The 22,792-nt window shown below is 46.0% G+C and overlaps 1 protein-coding gene across 1 annotated transcript in view; it reads right to left on the reverse strand.

The window, feature by feature from the left end:
• The window catches only part of znrf3 (zinc and ring finger 3), a 121,550-nt gene extending 99,853 nt beyond the window's left edge, over positions 1 to 21,697 (reverse strand). The window contains exon 1 of the mRNA XM_070887685.1: positions 21,572 to 21,697. Within this exon, the coding sequence (XP_070743786.1) occupies positions 21,572 to 21,697 (126 nt within the window). The remainder of the gene's footprint in view (positions 1 to 21,571) is intronic.
• Between the last annotated feature and the right edge of the window lie 1,095 nt (positions 21,698 to 22,792).

A 22,792-nucleotide genomic window follows, 5' to 3' on the forward strand; every position in this document is an offset into this window, starting at 1 on the left:
TGGTGGGAAAATTATTGGAAAAAATCCTGAAGGACAGGATAAATCTTCATTTAGAAAGACACGGATTAATCAAGGACAGTCAGCACGGATTTGTTAAGGAAAGGTCATGTTGAATTTGATTGAATTTTGAGAGGAGGTAACCAGGAGGGTCGATGAAGGTAAAGCATATGATGTAGTGTATCTGGATTTTAGCAAAGCTTTTGATAAGGTCCCACATGGCAGACTGGTCTCACAGGTAAAAGCCCATGGGATCCAGGGCAAAGTGGCAAGTTGGATCCAAAATTGGCTCAGAGGCAGGAAGCAAAGGGTAATGATTGATGGCCGTTTTTGCGACTAGAAGGATGTTTCCAGTGGGGTTCCGCAGGCCTCAGTACTAAGTGCCTTGCTTTTTGTGATATACATCAATGATCTAAACTTGAATATAGGGGGTATGATTAAGAAATTTGCAGATGATACTAAAATCGGCTGTGTGGTTGATAATGAACAAGAAAGCTGCGGACTGCAACTGGTCAGATGGGCAGAACAGCGGCAAGTGGAATTCAATCCAGAAAAGTGTGAGGTAATGTATTTGGGGAGGACTAACAAAGAAAGGCAATACATATTAAATGGTAGAATACTGAGAAGTGTGGAGGAATAAAGGGACCTTGGAGTGCATGTCCACAGATCCCTGAAGGTAACAGGCCAGGTGGATAAGGTGATTAAGGCAGCATACGTCATGCTTGCCTTTATTAGCCAAGGCAAAGAATACAAAAGCTGGGGAGCGGGAGGGGGGGGGAGGGGAGGGGGTTATGCTTGAACTGTATAAAACGCTGGTTAGACCACAGCTGGAGTACTGTGTGCAGTTCTGGTCACCACATTACAGGAAGGACGTAATTGCACTGCAGAGGACAGAGAGGAGATTTACAAGGAAGTTGTCAGGAGTGTAGAATCTAAGCTATGAGGACAGATTAGATAGGCTGGATTTGTTTTCATTGGAACAGAACAGGCTGAGGGGAGACTTCACTGATGTGTATAAAATTATGAGGGACCTAGATATAGGGAACAGCAGCCAGGGAGCATAAATTTAAAGTAACTGGTAGAAGGTTTAGAGGGGATTTGAGGGAAAATTCCTTCACCCAGAGGGTTGTGGGGGTCTGGAACTCACTGCCTGAAAGGGTGGTAGAGGCAGAAACCCTCACCACATTTAAAAAGTACTTGGATGTGCACCTGAAGTGCTGTAACCTGCAGGGTTACGGACCTAGAGCTGGAAAGTGGAATTAGGCTGGATAGCCTCTTGTTGGCCGGCATGGACACAATAGGCCGAAATGGCCGCCTTCTGTGCTGTAAACCTCTGATTCTATGATGGTGATGCATGCAAGGAGTCAAGATCAATTGTAGTCTTCAGGTGAACTGAGCTTAAAGGACAGGAATCATTATACCAGACAGCACAAATGTATTTTAGCGCACATTTGGAAGTCATTCGCTACGATACCCATATTTTTGTATTTCCAACAATGTCCTGCCTTTGTAAACTGGCCAAGCTGTAATTACACTCTCTTGCCAGCGAAGGTGCTGCAGTATCACCACTGGCCAGAGGGTGTAATTACAGTGCAACAGGTTTACACAGTTTGCAGTATCAAGGAATTTATAATGGGAAAAATTGGCAGGATTGGGCCAATTTTAACCCTTCCCTCCCTGGCAGAAACCAGGTGGGCGAGCAGCTAAAATGGCCACTGCGACTTATCCCCACTGCTTTGCTGCCGGCTGCAATTTTAATCTGTCGAGAGAGGCACCTGCCAAAAGACAGCGGGGTCCTTCATTAAATAAAAAGATCGGGCTCCGATGATGTCACTGGGGCCTGCTTGCAATTTTAGCCTGAGGCCTGCACTTGGTTTCACCGTCAGGCCAAGCTGACAGCAAGCGAAGCCTGGGCCAGAGGGGCCAAAAAAGGTGAATTAATTTGATATGTTTTTTTGTTTTCTTATTGGCGCCTCAAAGAAACCTTGGGCCTCCCCCTGCCCTGAGCTTCACTCCCCCTCTGCTTGACCGCAATATCCGCCCAATCCCTACCAACCAAACTTTCCCGTGTGCTGGGGACCGTTCCTTCTGGGCCCCGGCCCTGGCCCCCTGCCACTCCCGGCCAGCAACTGCGTCCCGCCGGACTTGGGCGCGGAGACTGAGGGGCCTATCCAGATGAAGCCTAGGAGTTAAAATCTTCCAGGCCTCACTCTGCACAGGGCTGGAATACTTGACATCTTCTTCAGTCCCCGGCTGCACAATTCCCACCAGGAGTTAAAATCAACCCTGAAGTGTCTGTGGATGCAACACTTTTAATGCATCACACATTTAAATGGGCAAAATCCATTATAAATGTGGACACAGGAATTTAATGGGAAAATGTTGACACACAAAAAATCTGCTAACAGGAAGTTAATTTGTGCAAACAGGAAGTGTGAGCAAACACAAGATTAGATAGGTGTGTATTTCAATTGAAAGCAAAATGCTGTTCAAATTTATTTCCAATGAGTAAGTGAGTCAAATTCAGTAACACCGGGATGATCCGTGGTGGGGCCGTCTGGACCCATCGCTGCCCTGCCGCTGGACTCCCCTGCCTTGGGCCACCACCGACCTCTCCCCCGCCTCAGACCTCTGCCTCAGACCTAACCCCCCCCCCACCACTCCCCGGCCGCCCCCTCCCTACCTACCTTGGCCCAGGCCGAAGTCCGGAAATACACAGAATCCGGAACGGCCTCGTTCCCGAGGCCTCCGGATTTTCGACGCTGTACCTATATCACTAATGGTGATTTACAGAGATTTCAGACTACATGCTGGGCTCTTTGAGGCAAATGAAGCCTTTCAACGCCACCCCCGCCCCCCCCCCTCATTTCCCTCTCCCTCTTCACCCCGTTCACAGTTGCAGCTGCTTTTCTATTGAGCCAGGCCCACGTTAGCTGTACCCACCTCACACAGCTGGCTGAAAGTCAAACTTGCGATTATATGCCAGGGTTGGTGGCTGGGAGAGCCCATATTTGCCGGAGCTTTGCAAGACTGGCCTCGGTGAAACCTGGTGAGTTTACTCCCAGGCTGCAGCTGCCTGCGCTCGGTCCGCATACCTGGGACACCAGTGGCCGCAGTGCAGGTCACATGCAACGTAAAGACAACCTTCCATTTTCCAACACTTCCAGCGGAAGGCCGCACAGGACCCATGAGGAATAGCCGGGTAGAGTTTCAACTTGCCGACCCACGCAAGCCTGGCGCCTGGTCGTAACACTGGCACCGCAAACCGGCCGCCCGTGATGGAAACCATCGACTGCAATGGAAATGGAAGCCTGCCGGTTTCTGTGACTGCAGGCAATCGATAGCGCCGGTTTTACACCCAGCATCTCAACAGCAACTTGTGTCTATATAGCGCCTTTAACGTAGTAAAAGCAATGCACTTCACAGAAGGATGATGAGGCAAAAGATTTGTCTCAGGAAAACGCGTGATTGTGAGTGCGTAACCACCTGCGTCGCGTTCCCTCTCTCTACGGAACGCCTCCCCCGATCGCCTCTGTGACCACTTACGATGAAACTAGAGGAGGCAGAATGGAGCTTTCGGGAAGGAACTGGAATCTGAACTCTGGATTAAACGAAATGTGGTTGGAGGAGGTGTGGTTTTGGGGGGTGGGGGCGGGGGGAAGAAACCTGATTACTGCAACACAGTCAAATCAAATGGCATGTTAATTATTAATAATCCGTAAACTACTAGCAGGAGCTTTGACAAAGTGCAAATGGATCTGAATCAAATATTTTATGATGCCCCTTTTTTTCTTTGCTGATAGTCGGTCAACAAAGCACAATCTGGACGTGGTCTCATTAAGCTAGCTGTACTTATTGCAAGCGACCGCCCATTTACCCACTGAACCACAGGTGTGTGAAACCAACTCCAAAATGGTCTCTTCACCCATTAGCTCGGGCTCACAGGTCACAGCTGGGCAGTTTGCTGCTCTGCATTACAATGACACGACGAACAAATGCAGGCTCCCCCCTTCCTCCCTCCCCCCACCACAGACATCCTCCCCTCTCCTCTGAGGGAGTCCCTTGGACAAAAAAAAAAGGCCAGCAACCACCAGGCCTCAGGATGAATAAGCGGGGCTAGCACTGCAGGACATCACAGCAAGAGAGCCAGGAGCAGGACAAAGCTTGGGCCACGCTGAAAGCGTCTTCCACGACAACTGAAGATTGATTAAACCCCCTGGTTTCCACATCAAAGCCACACCAACTCTCTGATATCAGTTACCGCTGTCCAACTCCCAGCTAGAGGCCCAGGGAATGCGTCCATTCTGTGCAGACCGCTGATTCACACACAGATTTAAGTGCCAGGGGATTTTGCCCTAGGTTTTGAATACTTTACCCTTCAATCCTGCAGTATGCCTTTTCTTATCCAAAGCCTTGAGCCTCTCTCTCTCTCATTTTTAGGGACAATTGAGCTGGATGAAGAATTTCAGCTCCCCCCCGCCACCCCCCAGCCCTCTTTGGCAAGAGCCTGTCCTTTGTGTCCATTTTAACTGCTCATCCTGTGTTAACAGTTGGTGATTTTCTTCAAAAGGAGCTGTGTGCTCAAACCTTCTTCGCTGGAACGTTGGGAGGAGGGGGGAGGGGGGAGGGGGTGGCGGTTGGCCTCTTAAAATTATTGGCTCTGCAGTGGTACTATTTAGCAAAGGGTCCTGCTTTGATGCATGGGCAGCGAGGTATAATAATGCTCATTGTACTGCACTTTCAAAGCCAAGTCATTCTGTGAGGGAACAGCTCACTTGGAACCACATGGCATTGAAAGCTTCCCAGTGACCATGGCAACGGGCCCAGTGGGTTCCCATCCTGAGAGCCGATCGGTCCGCGGATGCTGGCGCGCAAAGGGGAATAGCAGGGGAAAGCTGGGCTTGGCAGAAAAGACTGGAGACTCCCCACCGGGAAAATCCACTCAATAATTCCCAGAGGTCTGCGCACATAAGACAATAAAAAAAAAATCCCACTAAGCTCCACGGCCCCTTCTGCTCTGAAGCTTCTGATGGTGAGGCACAAAGTCGTCTTATTGTCCCCGATATCCCACTGTCCTGCTCAAAGGCCCATTGGATCAATAAATCCGAAGCCCGTCAGGCTGGGGTTTAAAAGGTAGCCAATGTAACGGCGCTAAATACGCCCCCTTTATGGTGAAGCTGGCCAAGGGCTTCGTGCTGGTGCTCAGGCCACAAATAACACTGGGCAACCCTGGCACACAATGATACAGAAAGCCATTCAGCTTTTCCTATTCAGGGAACACAACATGGGCTCCCAAATTCCTCCCCTTCCCCCCCGCCCCTTCACCACCACCCTTGCTTCACGATCAAGTTCCAGTTGGACATCAGCAAGTAGTTTCACAAGGAAGCTGCTGGACAGTTCATTCTCAAGGGTGGCGCTGCCTGCAGCTATAGAGCCTACCAGGGTACCAGTCCTCATTTGCTGACAGCAGCACTCCAGTCAGTGCAGAGTATTTAAACAGGCCAAATCTGCAAACTCTGGATTTTACAGAGTCTCAAAGTCAAAATCCTATTTTGGTTAAAATTCTCCATGAAAGTTTTACTTTCAACATCACAGCTCAATGCTTTAATGCCATTACCGAGTGTGTGGGGGGGGGGGGGCTTATAAATAAAATATGGTCTGCTTTTAGCTGTGCAGCAATTCTCGTTCCCTGATCAAATTAAACTTGCTGTAGCATGAACAAGCAGCTGAAATGATTGGTGTGGAGATGGCAGAAGGCTGGATTGTTTCAAAATACAAATCGGAGGCGAGCCAACAAATAAAAGCTTCCCCCACCCCAGAGGAAGGATTGCTTTTTAAATGTTTAGCATTACTGGACTTTTCCTCTTCCACCCAATCCCTGCCTGCACCGGTGCCCGCCCCCCCCCCCCCCCCCCTCCTGCTCCCCAAAGCAGCCAGTGTGAAACTGGCCCACACCCAAGCTGGACCCGAGCCAGTTTTGCTTGGGCCCCGTTGGTAGAAGCCCCCTGGCCTCGGCTCCCTGGGAATGGGGAGGGGCATCAGCAGAGGACCCTGCTCTTGATTGCTACTCAGCTGGGCCGTGGCACCTCCCCCCACTCCCCCTCCCCTCCCCACCCAGCCCCTGCCTCCACGGTGGATTGGCCGGTTGACACTCGCCGTTCTCGGCCCGGATACGTAGAAAATTGTCAACTGGGAAAGGTGCTGGAGGGCAATGGTTCCCGCTATATAAGTCAGTGCCTCGGGAGGAGGAGTGAGATTTCTCCCTTCAATTGCTCCAAATCCCTGAGTGTGAAAGCATGGCTGAGTCCGAGCCAGTGACGCCCTGCGTTTGCGGCTCTCCGGGCAGATGAAGGACTCGGCGTGGGGCGCAGTCTATGGCAGAGCAGAGGAACACAAGTCTCTGGGTCAGTCCTTCGGGACACTCCTTCTGAGTGCTGGTTAAAACCTTTCTCGCAAGATTAAAAATAAACAGGTCTGATCCCTCTCTGTGTGCAGAGCAGAGTTCTCCCTGTGCAGATTCCCTGCGTGCTCCTTTCTGACTGGCATTGTCCTGTAGAGGAAGTTGTCATTTTGGAGCATCGGAGAGTGATTGATTTATTTGTTGGTCTGCCAGCAAGTGCGACTTGCTGGATAGTAGACCCTTCTTTGGGAGATTGGTTTCCGTGCATTCACAGTCCAGACCCATGCTCATGTCATTTGAAATGAGTTTTTTTTTGTTATAATCTGAAATCCTCCACTTTCTCTCATCTTCTTTTCCAAGTCCTCCGCTCCCAGTGGGTGACAGAACTGTTCCGCAACAAATGCAGATCAATACGGGAAGAGGGGCTATTTAACGTGGAAACGTGAATGCTGTGGATCTTTTAAAACGGGGGTCACCTGCGCCCTGGTGTAAGCAGCACTCACTCATGCTCAATCTGTAACCAAACAAAGAGGGTGTGGTTGCCGAGGAGTTCAGTGACATCACCACTGGCAACAGGCAAATGGCATCTCCTGCCAGTTTTTTTCCTGCGTGAAAACTAGTTTGAGACAGCCGATCCGTACTGTCGACATGTACATCCCCATTCACCCCTCACCCACCTTAAAGGGTCGTGTCTCTCTAAGAAAAACATGTATTATTCATTCACAGGATGTGGACGTCGCCAGCAAGGCCAGCATTTATTGCCCATTTCTAACTGCCCTCGAGAAACTGCTGGTGAGCCACTTTCAGAGGGCAGGAAAGAGTTAACCACACTGCTGTGAGTCTGGAGGAACATATAAGCCAGACCGGGCAAGGACAGTAGATTGCCTTCCTCTTAAGGACATTAGTGAACCAGATGACAACCCGTTATTAGTAATGGTGACCATGAAATTATTAGTTCCTTATTCCAGATTTATTGAATTAGCTGCCGTGGTGGGATTTGAACTCAAATCTCCAGATCATTCGCCCACGCCTTTGGATTACTATTCCAGTAATGTAACCACTATGTTACCATACAAGACCAATTCAGGACTGGCGTCACAGCCTCACCTATCACATCTTTGATTATCTCACCTTTCAACAATTTTGAAGGCACGATTTATTTTTAATCCATTTTTTAAAAATCTGACTACTTTTTGCAGGGTGTTTTTTTTCTCCATATCCGTCCTCAACTGGACAGGTCAGTAACCTAGAGCCTAAAATTCCTCATACTGAAAAGTAAGGAGCGTGTTCGTTTGTTTTTCTCTCTCTGCGGTAAACGAGGGCCAATGAAATCGTGAGCACGTGACCTGGAAACATACGACGGCAGAGAATGCCAATGTTGGTGAGCTGCTATAATCACTTGGCCAAATAGGCATTTTTTGCATGAAAAGTGGTCGCATTTGAACCCTTCCAAGTGACTTTCCCTGGAGAGTTTTGCTACAGGGAAAGAGTTGACAACCTTCTGCAGCTCTACCTGACAGCAGTAACTCGGCTACCTGGGGAGCCCTTTGCCATGCTGCCCAGATAGAAAATCCGGAACACTCTCGTACAAAAGTAATAATGCTGAACATTCAAGTCATTGTACAGTGCTTAAAATGGACCGTAACATCTGTCGTTCTGTTTGACATTAAAAGTTGGCACAGAATTCATTTAAAAAAGTGAGTCCGTTCATCAGATATTTTCTTGAAAAATGATACTAGGGTCAGTTCTGCTTTTTTGCACATGTAAATTTGCACCTTGCTGATCCAAATCCAGATGCCTGCACTCCAACTCATCTCGAGTCACTTTTAACTGTCTACTCCATTACACCCATTTTTGGGGAGCGAGAAGACATACTTCTCTTCCACTTTTATGTTTGAGCCGGGGAGCCTAGGTGCCCTGGATTCCACTTTAGGAACAGAAGACCTTTCAGCCCCTCGAGCCTGCTCTGCCATTCAATTAGATCATGGCTGATCTGTGCCTCGAATCAAAGAAACTTACAGCACAGAAAGAGACCAATCAGCTTATTGTGCCTGTGCTGGCACTTTGAAAGAGCTATCCAATTAGTCCTGCTCTTTCCCCATAGCCCTAAAATGTTTCCTTTCAAGTATACATCCAATATCCTCACCTCCACATCCATTGATACTCTTACCCAACAAAAACTTTGTACAGAGCACTCCAACAAGTCAATGTGTAGGAGTTCACATTGTTAAAACTGACTCCCAGTCCCAGCACCAGAATTGTATACTCATATTTTCATGGGCCTAAAATGCAGTGTGCTTCCTAGAAGCTGGGCTTGTTTACACTATGAAATGCAGCTGAGGGAGACCCATACTACATAATATAGTTGTGCTTGTTATTGGCTGCACTCCCGTAGTATAAAAGCACCTGTGGACTAACTGCATGGTATCAGATTACCAACCATGCTTCAGAGTGCAATCCAGGGAAGGAGTGTAAAGGGAAAATTCATATTTTTTGCTTGTTTTTACAACCCTTCGAGATCTCTGCGCTCCTCCAATTATGGCTTCTTGCACGTCCCCGATTTCCTTCGCTCCACCATTGGCGACTGCGTCCTAAGCTCTTGAATTCCCTCCCTAAACCTCTCCGCCTCTCTACCTTTACTCCTTCAAAATCGCATCTTAAAACCTATCTCTTAGGACGAGCTATCAAAAGCTTGGGTAAATATCTCATGTGGCTTATTTGTTTGATAACTCTCCTGGTGAAGCACCTTGGGATGTTTTACTAGGTTAAAGGTGCTATATAAATACATGTTGTTGTGGTTGTATCACCATCAAATGTGAAGCTATTTGCTTTGGAGAAAACAGCTGTTTGGCCAGGGATTTGGATCTTCATTATGAACAGTTTCTGAAGCAGCGTTGCAATTAAGTTAATTCCCATGGTTTCCATGGCGATTTTTAATCTGGAACAGTTACCAAGGTAGAAGTGTTCTGAGTTTAGAAGCGGAGAGGTGCATGGTGGAGAGATAAACCACAGACAGCGTGTTCTGATGTTTCCCCCTCTGTCGTAATCTATGCTAATCTGCCTAAAAAGGTAGAGCTGGCCAGCCAGAAAGGTTTAGTCCACAGGGTGGTACGTGATCTACCAATTAACAGTGATTGATGTGGCTCTCTGATGCCTAGCATGCTCACTGACAAACACATAAATCCTCTCGAGCTTTAAATAACCATCCTTACAGCTGTCCGTGACAATATAAATTGATGTGGGAAAACCCGGGGAGACCCCCCACTGTCTGTCCCACCCAACATCCCGAGACCCTCGGTCTCCACGGACTGCAAATTACAACGGCAACATCAGCCTCGACACGGAATGCTGCTGTTAACAGAAGGGCATAATCCGCTAGTTACTGGCCGCAGTTTAGTAACATTGAAAGACATTACCACCAGCAATGCAATGGCTGGAAGAACGGCCCAGTTAAAACAATTCATCAGCAACTAGAAATGCACCACATGAATGGACTATACCATTGAATAATGATGGGTCCACCATTTTAGACAGTCTACAATTCATGTAAATTCTCCATTTACAAAGCCAGTTAGAATAGTGTGTTGTGTTCTGGATGCCATACAACAACAATTTGCATTGATATAGCACCTTTAACATAGTAAAACATCTCAAGGTGCTTCATGTATGCGTTATCAAATAGAATTTGATACCAGGCCCCACAAGGAGATATTATGACAGGCGACCAAAAGTGTGGTCAAAGAGGCAGGTTTTAAGGAACGTCTTAATGGAGACTCCCAAAACAAGCGCTCTACACTGAGCTTCGACATGGCAAGCAAGCCCCAGGTGGGCAGAGGAAATGCTTCAAGGACACCCTCAAAGCCTCATTGATAAAGCGCAACATCCCTGCCGACTCCTGGGAATCCCTAGCCCACGACTGCCCAAAGTGGAGGAAGAGCATCTGGGAGGGCGCTGAGCACCTCAAGTCTCATCTCCGAGAACAAGCAGAAACCAAGCGTAGACAGCAGAAGGAGCATGCGTCAACCCAGGCTCCCCGGCCCACACTTTCCTTCAACCACTGTCTGCCCCACCTGTGAGAGACTGTAGGTCCCGCATTGGACTGTACAGTCACCGGAGAACTCACTTTTAGAGTGGAAGCAAATCATCCTCGACTGCGAGGGACTGCCTATGATGATCAATGGAGAAGAGGTAGAGAGACAGAGCGGTTTAGAGAGGGAATATTTTAAAGAGGATGCCAAGGCCATGGAGAGGGTGCAGGTGTGGTTCATTAAGACGATGCCAGAGATGAGAGGCATCAGTAACAAGGAGAGGGTGCAGGTGTGGTTCATTAAGACGATGCCAGAGATGAGAGGCATCAGTAACAAGGAGAGACTTAAACAAACTGGAGTAAAAACAGAAAATGCTGGAAATATTCAGCAGGTCAGGTAGCATCTGTGAAGAGAGAAACAGAGTTAACGTTTCAGGTCGATGACCCAGAACAGACTGGGGCTTTATTCAGTAGAACAAAGAAGGTTAGAGAGATCGGATAAAGGTGTTCAAAATTATGAGGGGTTTTAATAAGATAAATTGGAAAAAACTAGTTCTACTGGTTGGTAAATCAGTAAGCAGATGATGTGGGTTGAAGATTAGTGCTAAAAGAACAATGAGAGAGGTTGGGAGAAATTGTGTCATGCAAAGTTTTGTTAAGACACTGAATGCGCTACCAGAAACAGTTGGGGAAACAGAATCCATAATCGCTTAAAGGGAAATGGATGAAGATTTGAAAAGAATAATTTAAAAAATTAAATGAGCAGGTGTTCCCAGTGTCCTAGCCAATATTTATCCCTCAATCAACATCACTAAAACAGATTATCTAGGTTATCACATTGCTGTTTGTGGGACCTTGAAATTGGCTGCTACGATTCCTACATTACAACAGTGACTACACTGCAAAATAAAAGTACTTCATTGGCTGTAAAGCTCTTTGGGAAATCTGGTGGTTGTGAAAGGCGCTATAGAAATGCAAGCCTTTCTTTTATGGGGAAAGGGCAGGGTAATTGGACTAGGTTGTGCTTTCAGAGAGCCGGGATATGGTTTGATAGGCCGAATAGCCTCCTTCTGTGCTTTAAAATTCTATGAAACCTCACAACACCATTATGATGAGTGACAGTAGTAAGTTCCTTCAAACACCACACAATGACAAGTCTCACAATGGGAATACATGTTCCCCCAGCATTGTGTAAATGGAGCCTACAAGCAAATGAAGAAGTGCAAATTTAAGTCAGCTTAAGGTTCCTATATCCTCGGGCCTACCTTGAACCCAGGCCCACTATGTGTGTACTCTGTGCAATATAGACAAGGTACCAAGAAACTGGAGACTGGTCTGGAATAAGACACAATGGAATGCTTGTCCACAGTAAAATCTACCCACCAGTAATTGCCGCAGGGGTTTTCCCTATCTTCTGCCATAACTTTGAAACGAGAACAGCAGAAATTCCGGAGAAACGGATTCATCATCATAGGCAGTCCCTTGGGATCATGGAAGACTTGCTTTCACTCTTAAGATGAGCCCTTAGGTGGCTGAACAGTCCAATACGAGAGCCACAGTCCCCGTCACAAGTGGGACAGATAGTCGCTGAGGGTAAGGGAGAGTGGGACAGATTTTGCACACGCGCTTTCCGCTGCCTGTGCTTGATTTCTGCATGCCCTCAGCGATGCAGCCATTTATGCTGTTTCTCCAGGATTTCTGCTGGGGAGATGGGACAACCCCCATGGAAATTCTACCCTTACGTGTATAATACAGAATGAAAAGTTGGCCTAACAGGATGCCGGAAATTGAAATTTTATATCTTCCATTTCAATTGGAGATTGTGCAAGTCGAGTTATCCAACCCTTTCTCCTGTCTGACCATGCTTTGGTCCTGAGGGAGTGAGGTTTGGGATATTCAGTGCAGTGCATTCCTCTTAAGCACCTATACACCTAGAGCTTTGTGCGTTGTTTATAGGAACCTAACCACAGAGTTAACCACAGCTTCCTGAACCAGAATCACTTGTACGTACATTTGCCTCTAGGAAATTGTGCCAGCATTAATTTCTCCTAAGTTTTTCTCTGCTGCCACCAACTGCGAAGATCAATTTTTATGAGCCATCTGGTCTTGTTCCAGTTGTCTCCGACCCGACGAGGCTCTTTGCATGATGTCATTAGCTGATGGGAATGGGGGAATTGCTGAAATCCACAGGGGTTGCCGTTCAGTTTTGCAGCTGACTTTCTCACACTGCTGAGTAGGACGCTTCAGTCACACACTTACCAACAAAGAAAGAAAGATAGAAAGAAAGACTTGGATTTGTATAGCGCCTTTCATGACCACCGCGCTTTATAGCCAATGAAGTACATTTGGAATGTAGTCACTGTTGTAATGTTGGAAATGCGGCAGCCAATTTGCGCACAGCAAGCTCCCACAACAATGTGATAATGACCAGATAATCTGTTTTTTGTTATGTTGATTGAGGGATAAATATTGGCCAGGAGACCGGGGATAACTCCCCTGCTCTTCTTCAAGATAGTGCCATGGGATCTTTTACGTCCACCTGAGAGAGCAGACAGGGCTTCGGTTTAACGTCACCTCCGACAGTGCAGCACTCTCTCAGCTAAATTTATGTGCTTAAATCCCTGGAGTGGGACTTGAACCTGCAAACTTCTGACCCAGAGGCAAGTGTGCTACCCACTGAGCCACAGCTGACACTGTGTAAACAAAGTACAATTCTAGAGGTTTCTTAATTGCCTGTTGAAGTGATTGAGTGAGGTGCCACAACCTGGGAACAGGATGCCATTCAGCCCCTCGGGCCTGCTCTCCCACACAATGAGATATGACTGATCTGTGCCTCAACTCCATTTATCCGCCTCCACTCTATGTCCCTGGATACCCTTACCTGCAGCAATAATTCCTGCAAATGTCTACAGTAGTGCAGTTTGCGGCCCTTGTATTTGTATAGAAGTATGGTAAAATGCCAATTTTTTTTGAGTGGATCCGAGATAACAAATTGTTTCCCCTCGCTAGAATACATCATCAAGGTCAGAGTTGCATGACTCAAACCATATTGGTGTACTTCACCTATATATAAAACATCCGGCTGATTAAAATGATGTGCTAATATTGTCACGGTAAATATAGTGTTGAGCAACTGTCTTGTCATGGTTTGATCAGAATGTCATGCCCATTATAAGTTTAATTTCTCAGGATAAGTATTCCCCCTCTGATCTGTTCTCGTGATTCAGGTTAAAGATCTTGTGGCACTTCTTGAAGGAAACGGAGTTTTCCTGGTATCTTGGCTCACCTTCCTCCCTCAACGTCACCATCAAGACAGATTAATTGGCCTTTTGTCTCATATCCAACTTGCCACACTTTGCCTACACAACAACCCTTCTCAGTTACTTATGCTGCTAAAAAGTGCAATGGGATTTTTTCTTGCCACCGATTTGGCAAAGTGGAGGTAATTCTAACTTTGGACGATAGTGTAAAACAGGGCGATATTGATTCAGTTACCCATTAATAGGTCACTCCCAATTTTCATTTCCATTGAAGTCAATCATGAGAAAATCGGGAGATGTATAATGGGTGCCCTGATCGATATTGCCCGTTTTACACCATCGCCTGAAAGCCAAAACTACCTCCAGTCAGTGACTAGAATCAGGAGCAGTTGTGGCAGCTTTAAATGAAAGCCAGCAGGCGGGGAAGAACCTGTGGGAATTAGTAGAAATAACATGGACAACTTTCCTTACCTCTTTCTATTAAATACATTCTCCAGGAAATGAGACTTGGCATTTTTCTCCCTCTAGAAAGCTCAACACAACTGTGGTTGTGTGGCACACACGGGCATCGTGCCAGTCCGATTCCTCAAGTGCGTGGGCAAGTTGTGGTTCAGCCATTGGTAAAACATATTCAATTACAGTGGCTAGGGATTCAGAGATTCCCAGCCATCCATGTGTGTCCCAGTGAAAGACAAAGTTATAATTTAAATCCCTTGAACTGCAAATATACACAAGAGGCAGGTGTTTGATGTGCCTGAATATCAGTAATGAAATAAGTGTCTACTCATCACCTCTCCATTACTGCATCCGATGACAGACAAACCACAATGCCAATTTGAGCAAAATATAGTTGTTTATATAAAAGAGTGCAGTGTTTTTTATTATGAGCCTGCCATTCTTTGCATTAATCTATTCTCTGCAAGGTATCCAGGCACGGCTTGCAAGGAAAACCCTTTGTATTTTACATCATTAGACCACATTAATCCTTCATAGTGCATATGGACCTCTCCTCAGGTGTCGATAAACACCCCCATTCTCACTCAGCTAACATCTGCCACCAAAATTGCTTTTCAAATAGCAAATAAGACAGGTGTTGAATGAACGAATTCAACTCGCATGTGGTACTACAGCAAACGATGACTCCGATCTGCCCCAGTGGTCCGAGGGCAAACGAGCAACTTTTGTGGAATGGAAGCATAAAAGTCCACGATAGGCCCAAGTTTGATCCCTGCTGTGAATGGGTTAAGCTCAGTTCAAGTTCTACAATTGGCCTCAGTGCACCTACACAAGGGAAGGCCAGAAAAAAAAATGAGCCAGTTTGTGCGATTTGGGGCATTCGCTGAACCGTTCATTTATGTAGACGTTGGATGAGGCCAGGACTGGGCTTCAAGAATGGCCACCAGGGCAAGGTGGTACCTGTGGGACAGGGTCCGAGGAACTGTCATGAACTATGTCATAGTTAGGCTATATTATATATAGCATAGTTAGGCTTTACCGACTGGGAGAGAGGATGGGCGAAAGATTTGATTGACTTGGCAGGATGGGGATTCAGCTGGTAACTGGGGAACGCCGACACACCAATCTAAAGACCGAGCCGGGAACTGCACAGACTTGTAGGCCGAATTTGGAAGCCAAAGATGGGCGAGAAAGATTTGTGGGAGGTAAATGGAGGCGGTTCTCCAAAGGCTGCACTGACCGACCTTAAAATCCGCCACTGGTATTGAACTCTGACTTTGATATAGCAATGTTATCCCAGCCCTTGCAGGTTAACTTCAGGATTTAGAAGTCCCCATCTTTTCCAAAATATGAGTCGTAAGCTGTGGAAGAGAGGGGCTATTTACAAGGATGAAAGATCTGCAATTCCTTGGTATACGTGTATCTTTTGGATTTTTTTTTTTTTAAAAAGACAGGCACACAGGGAGATGGATACCTGATTCAAATTCATGTTCTGGTATGTGCTGTATCAGACCACTGACAATATCCCCCACTCTTGGCAGACCACTATCACAGGCATTTCATACATGCAGAATATGGCCTCTGTAGCTCAGGAATTACTTGGGCGATATTAAGAGACAAACATTGATGATATTTCTGTGTGTGCCATTTGATGCCTGTGTTAACCAATTGATTCTGAACAGCTTAACTTTTTAAAAAGAGCAAAGGAGCATCTTCCCAAAGCATTAAGTAATCCTCCGCTATCAGACAGTAATTTCCAGACATAACTGAGGACCATTTCTAGTCTATACAAACCACCATTTCCCTCATCAAATTAGCAGCCCACTTCCCAGAAATAGTAACCCAAATACTTTTACAACCCCTAGAAAATGAAGGGCTCCGAGCCAATGAAATCAGAGATGGGTCATTCAGCCGAACTTACCCACGTAACAAAAAAGGATTTTAAATAAAAATATATCATTACCAAACTGGACTAATAAGACAGGCCTAGGTAGACCTTGATCTTTTTATATTATATATAGCTTTGGTACAAGAAAAAGCTAAATGATGATTGACAATGTGAGACTGTACTGATATGAGGAGTTCTGTTTGACACTCAAGGGCACGTCGGGTAGACTTTGCTGCACTGTGTGGATTGAGTACATGGTAATTACCTTTAGATTACCGTATGATGAGAGATACGTTTTGTAAAGGAGAATTACAAGTCCCCAAACTTACCTCCATAATATGGTTCATGCCGATCTTTTTCTCCGTGTTACACATATAAGCCCAAAAAGGCCGAGATTAGGAGGAGATGAAGAGCCCTGACAACTTCATATCTTTCGTCAATTAGACCTGAAGAGACTTGTGGTTCAGCTGCTCCAGTCCGCCTGGTATTGTACAAATTCCAAATAACTTGCACATTGCTGAAGAATTCACTTGAAAAACTAACTTCAGCAGAGTAATGAAAAAGATTCTTTCATCTCACCCCCAACCCCCGCCCCCCCACCCCCACCCCCAACTTCTACAACCTTTACTGTGGTCTGGCTTTAGTCAAGCTATTTTATTCCCCACCCCCCATTTTTTCCTCTCCAATGAGCATGGATTCTGAATCATACCAGGGTGTACTTCCACAAGGACCAACCGAATTGGCCATTTGTTGTACTAGGCAACAGGTTTAGTAGGCTATTCAACCATCGTAAACAATTTGGCTGAGCTTGATCCGTTCCTCGCCCGCTGTGTATACTTTTCAGGAGGAGACACTGGATAGCGATCAGGAACGGGAACATAGGCAAATGATTTCTCCTCCACCCCCCCACCATCCGCCCCCCCTTAGCCCAAGCACACCAAGGTGAAACGTCCTACAACCAACTGCTGATCAAGTTACCTCAGTCAAAACCAAGTTGTCAATCCTTGGATTTTTTTGGTCTCGGTTGCAGAGTGGAGCACTAGCATTGTGCCTTGGACTGTTGGGGTGCAGGATTGAGTCGGCAATATTATTTTCTTCAAACCTAGAATCCCCTCTATCCAATCTCAGCCATGCTGTTGTGGGAGATGCCAAGTGTAGACCAGACCTTTCAACAAGAAAGAGTCGCAAAAAAAACCTTATAGACCATGCCAAACCCTGGGTCACTCCTGCACACCTCCCACCATGCAGTGACATGGGCAAAGGTCCAGTTACACATAGTGCAGAATGCAGGGTCACCAATACAATAGGAATGGAAATAAAATAGCTTCCCTCCCATGGCTTAGTAGATAACTGCACTGCTTAATATGTTCCTGAGGTGTACAGACAAGGAAGGTCCAAGGTTTTATCTCAGCCCAATGCACTGCATGGTGTGTTATTGAGCCATGCAGGCTACGATGGTCTGACGTCTGATCCCAGGCCTGGCCTGAGTTAGAGGCTCTCAGTTGGGACAGCAGTCACATTGCTTCTATTGGTCTCAGTGGATACACTACAGAGCGAGAAAAATACACCACCAGGGTTCCCACTCTTGATGGCTGTCTAAGGATGCCCACCAGTGACCTGAGCAGCTAGATCCCAGGTTCAATTCTTTCCGTGATATGCGTATTTTGATCATGTTTAATTGAAAGCCAGAAGCAGGCTTGCTCCTGATAAAATGGACAAAATTAACAGGAACCAAACAGCCAACACTATCACTATTATGCTTTCAGCCATCAAGCTCCCTCAGTTGCAAAGCTCTCAGCCTGCCTCTCGGATGAAACATTAAACCGAGGCCTTGTCTACCTCTCAGGTGATTGTAACAGATCCCATGGCACGATTTCAAAGAAGAGCAGTGGTGCTCTCCCCAGTGTCCTGGCCAATCTTTATCCCTCAACCAACATCATTAAAAACAGATTATCACATTGTTGTTTGTGGAATCTTACTGTGCACAAATTGGCTGCTGAGTTTCCCTACGTTACAATAATGACCACACTTGAAAAGTACTTAATTGGCTGTAAAGCACTTTGGGATGTCCTGAGGTTGTGAAAGGCGCTATATAAATGCAAGTCTTCCTTTCTCTTGCCTGACAATATTTCCCCTCCTCTCTTGCAGATGTTGACTCTTTGCTGGGGAATGGTTCCATAGGTGCTGCCCACCCTCTGGCGCCTCACCAAAGTGACGATTATTTGCACGCTAGCCTCTGTGGCACGTGTTGGTAGACAACGTGACAGCAGGTGCCATCGCCACGGGCCTCGACCCAGTGTCCTTCAGATGTCAGTGCATACGCAACTCCAGCAGGAGGCCACTGGCTGATCAGGAGGGAGGCATTTTCACGTCGCACCTTATGGTGTGTTATGAGGTGTTGAGGAGCACGCCCTCCTTACAACGCCCATGGACTTGGCTGACGAGATTTTGACGAGGGTGGGGAGCATTGGGGATTTGCATAGCAGTGTTGCACATACAATGTGTGGATCTGGCTGCAGCTTCACACTTTGAAGGTGAACACTGGGAATATTTTGAGGGAATCTGCGTACGTTTACTGCAAGGCGAAGCCCCAAACAGAAGACAGAATGAGATACTGTCTCCTTGAATTTATTTTGCTCAAGTTCAAACAAATTGAAATGCAGGGATTAAGGCTCTTTGAAGTCTGTCAGTTTATAGAGTACAGTTGAATTGGGGCTGCACTTTAATTGAATCTGAATGTTACCAAGCTCTGGGTAATAGACAATCAACATGGTTTTAATTCAGTCCCATTCTCCCCTCTATACATGATCTGCATACAAATTCCTCCTGACTGGCCCTTCAGGCACTTAATCACCATTTATTAACGTTACAAACATGAACATTACATTTCCACATTGTTAAAACTGCGTAAAATACCTTTAAAATACTTTAATTTTTTTTTGACAGCCATGTCAAAAATTGATTTTACCCTACTTCTAAAGTGGCTAGCAACCTTTAAGAGGGAATATACAATATTCTTAAAAGCCATTTTCTATTCACAAAAATGCAACGCCATCGAATGAAAAATGTATAAAATTGGTGGCACACGAGTCTTCAGACAGCCTTTACAGGTTTTAACCGACAGTTCTGGGGAGCTGGGAATAATTAAAGTTGTGAAGCAAATTATGGCCACTTCAGCAGGAAGTTGACCGGCAAAAATGTCAGATGGCATTGTTGTTAGGGGAGCCCCATTCTACGTGGGGGACACCAGCCTCAGTCTACAATCTAGCCTTCGTACATCAGCAGACAGGTTCAGCACAGCCCCGAGATCACCCAGCAGGGAGAGTCTGTTCGCAGGTCAAAAACAACCAACCAAACAAAGCAGTGCACTGAGAAAACAAGTGTTTTGGATTTTCCGTGGGGCGGAGAACACAAGAGAGTGTGCAGGAGAGGAAGGAAAGAGTGAAATGGCAAAAGAGTGGAAGAGAGGGAGAAAGAATGCATGCGAGAGAGAGAGAGAGAGAGAGAGAGAGAGAGAGAGAGAACAGGAATACATAGAATATACAGCACAGAAACAGGCCATTCGGCCCAACTAGTGTTTATGCTGCACACGAGTCTCCTCCCATCCCATTTCAGCCTCTCAGCATATCTTTCTATTCCCATTTCTCTCATGTACCCATCTGGTTTCCTTTTGAAAGCATCTAAGCTATTTCCCTCAACCACATTCTGTGGTAGCGAGTTCCACATTCTACCCGTTCTCTTCCTAAAAACATTTCCCGATTGGATTTATTAGTAATCTTGTATTTATGGCCCCTAGTTTTGGACTGCCCCACAAGTGGCAGCATTAACAAAAAATATATTAAAAGTAGGGTTAGAGCCACGAAAGGATGAGCTAGATAAACTCGCATGTAATGTCAGAGAAATGGCATAAGTATTGAATAATTATTTCACCTTAGTTTTTACTGAAGAAAATAACAAAATAGACATTGCACGAGAGGATGAGTTTAAAAAGATTAATACAGCTGGATAGAAAGGGAGAAAATAATCAACAAACTATAGTCTATAGCACCCAGGTTTTGTATATAGAAACAACATTAGCTGTTTGCCAGGTGTCAGGCATCAGCCTCTCTCGATGGAACGTTTGTATATAATAAACTAGTGCCTTTGCTATCTCCTCCCTAGTTTCCTTGAGCGTGCAAGAGAGTCAGGCAGAGTATGAAAGAGACAGTGAAGGTGAATGAGAGAGAAAAAGAGAAACACCAAGATCAAAATTCTCATTAAATTTGATTTAGAGTAGAGTAGAGATACAAGCCATTTGGCCCAACTGATCTATGCACGAGTGTTTATGCTCCACTTCTCCCACTTCACCCGATCAACATAACTTTCTATTCTTTACTCCCCCATGGACTTATTTAGCTCCCTCTTACATGTACCTTGTCTTGAGTAAAGACGTTTTTTTTTTTGGCATCACCAGTTCACTTAAGGATTCACAGCAGAGGCCAGTTATAGAAATGGACAGCGTTTGTATAGACTCTACAAACGCCCCTTGCTTGCTGTTTTTCATGAAGTAGAGGAGGTTGGTGGTTTAAGTAATGCAAACTGCACATTCTTGACATGGACTTCAACCGAGAACACGTCAACATTTTCAAGATGGCTGACACAAAAAAAACACTTTAAGCATAGTGCCTACGACAGGTCTCATCCCTCTGTTTCCATCTCCCTGTTCGCTCTATTGCCCTTTCATCACTAGTACCCTGGCTTGACTGGGCATATTTTCCTTTCTCTTGTGAGAAAAGCTTTTGCACTTGTGAATCGCACCGCCACAGTTTCTGCGGAGAAAGGGTCGTGCAGAAAAAGTGTGATGGGCAAAAACAGAAAGACAGAACAAAAAGGGAGAAAAAAAAAACAGGGGCGAGAGCAGAGAAATTCAATATATAGATGTTACATGGCCTTCCCTTGTGGTCCATTTTTAGATATACTGTTTGTGACTGAAAATTTTACATCTAGGATGTGATGTGTGCGCCATATCTTTTTTAAGACGCAAAAAAGTAATAAAAAATGGGCACAAAGGACATTCTATTCTTCCAACAGATAAACATTGTGAGATGCACGTCCCAGCTGCAGGATTAGGGTTGCCAACTCTTGGGCGACATATTCCTGGAGGTTTCATCACATGACCTCCCGCCAGGTCAAACAGCCTTTTTTCCCCCATCTCCAATATTTTTGATAACTTAACAAAGGTGTTAAAAAAATGCATCATTTTTTTTAGTGCCCCGTCTGATTTTGATCTTGCATTGCTCAGAGGAGTGTCCCGAAGATTAATCTTCAATTCCTGGAGACTCCAGGCCAGTCCTGGATGGTTGACCATCCTATGCCGGATGCCAGTGAAGCTAGAAACAGCATTCAAAGCTCGCAAGCCACTGGGTTAAATTTTAGGCTAAAGAGGCAGCTGCCATTAACTTTCTATTATTGTCTTGTTTTGTGACTCATAGAAATTTCAGCACAGGAAGCTTATGTAGGTCAGGCCTGCACACTCAGGCTTCACACAGTGTTTCCTGCCTTACCTTGCCCAGCACAGTGAGACAGGGTTTGGGATCCAGCTCCGGTTGCTCCAGCTTCACCACTCCCACCCATCCGTATTCATATAGGTCCTCCTCATCGTTGTTGTTGCATAGTCCCAATGGGTGCATCTGGAAGTCAAAATCAACAGGAGGTTAATAGTTAGACTATTTTCATTTCTTTTTTCTGAATAAACTTCATAACTATCTTTAAGCGTTTTGAGCAGACTAAACAACAGTATTGAGCGGCTTAACCAGATTCCACAACATTCTGAGCACACGGCTCCCAGTTCCGAGGGCTCAATTTTCCCCAGAGACGTGCGCCGTTTTTTTGGAGCAGGCCACTTTTTTGGACCCAAGTTAAAAAACCACAGTTTCCCCGATCAATTTGCACCAGCGTAACTCAGTTAGATACGATTTTTTTTACGTACGTTTTTTTATTCGGCCAAAGGGGGCGTAACCTGCCACACGCACCAATTCTGGTCAGTTAGGCAAGTTTGGCCAGCTGAGTGTTACTCCAGTTCTGCTTAGGCCAGCATATGTGGCCTCTGCAGAAAAACCTTCTGGTGAGTTAAAGAAATCAGCACAGGCAAGGAAATCAGCGCAGGTAAGTGCAGTAGATGCCCGGACTGGTGAGAGGGGTGGGGGCCTTTCGGGTACAGTTAGGTGTCGGGACCGTGAGGAAGGACATTCGGCCTGGGATAGGTGCGGGGGAGCGGGACCGGGAGACCATTTGACCTGAGATAGGAGCAGGGATTGGCACCGGCATCCGGGGGTGCGGGGTGGGGGGGGGGGGGGGGGGGGAAAGAGAGGGGGCTTTAATAATTTAATGGAGGTAAGTTGTTGCAATGTATTTTCATGTGCTTGTGCAGGTTGCTGTGAGCTGGCTGTATGTTTGACTTTCCAGCCTCAGCCCGTATTGTGTCCCTGGTTACTGTGGCAACCCGATCTTTTTGGCACAGATCAAGACTCCACCCCCCAAAACTAAAGGACAGGTTAGGCCACTCCAAAATGAAGAAATCAAACAGGAAAATTTGGAATTTTTCTTTGGCATACTTGGGCCCCCAAAAAAAGACATAACTCTTCAAGTACGCCAAAAAAAAGCTTTGGGGAAAATTGATCCTATCCTAGTGAGGACTCACTCTATGCCAGCCCTACAGACATATCCTTCATTTAACACCACTTAAATCCAATGCAATAGATCCTCCCAATGTTATTTGTCTTAGT

This window comes from Pristiophorus japonicus, chromosome 8 (assembly GCF_044704955.1).
Source record: "Pristiophorus japonicus isolate sPriJap1 chromosome 8, sPriJap1.hap1, whole genome shotgun sequence".
NCBI classification, from domain to species: domain Eukaryota; kingdom Metazoa; phylum Chordata; class Chondrichthyes; family Pristiophoridae; genus Pristiophorus; species Pristiophorus japonicus.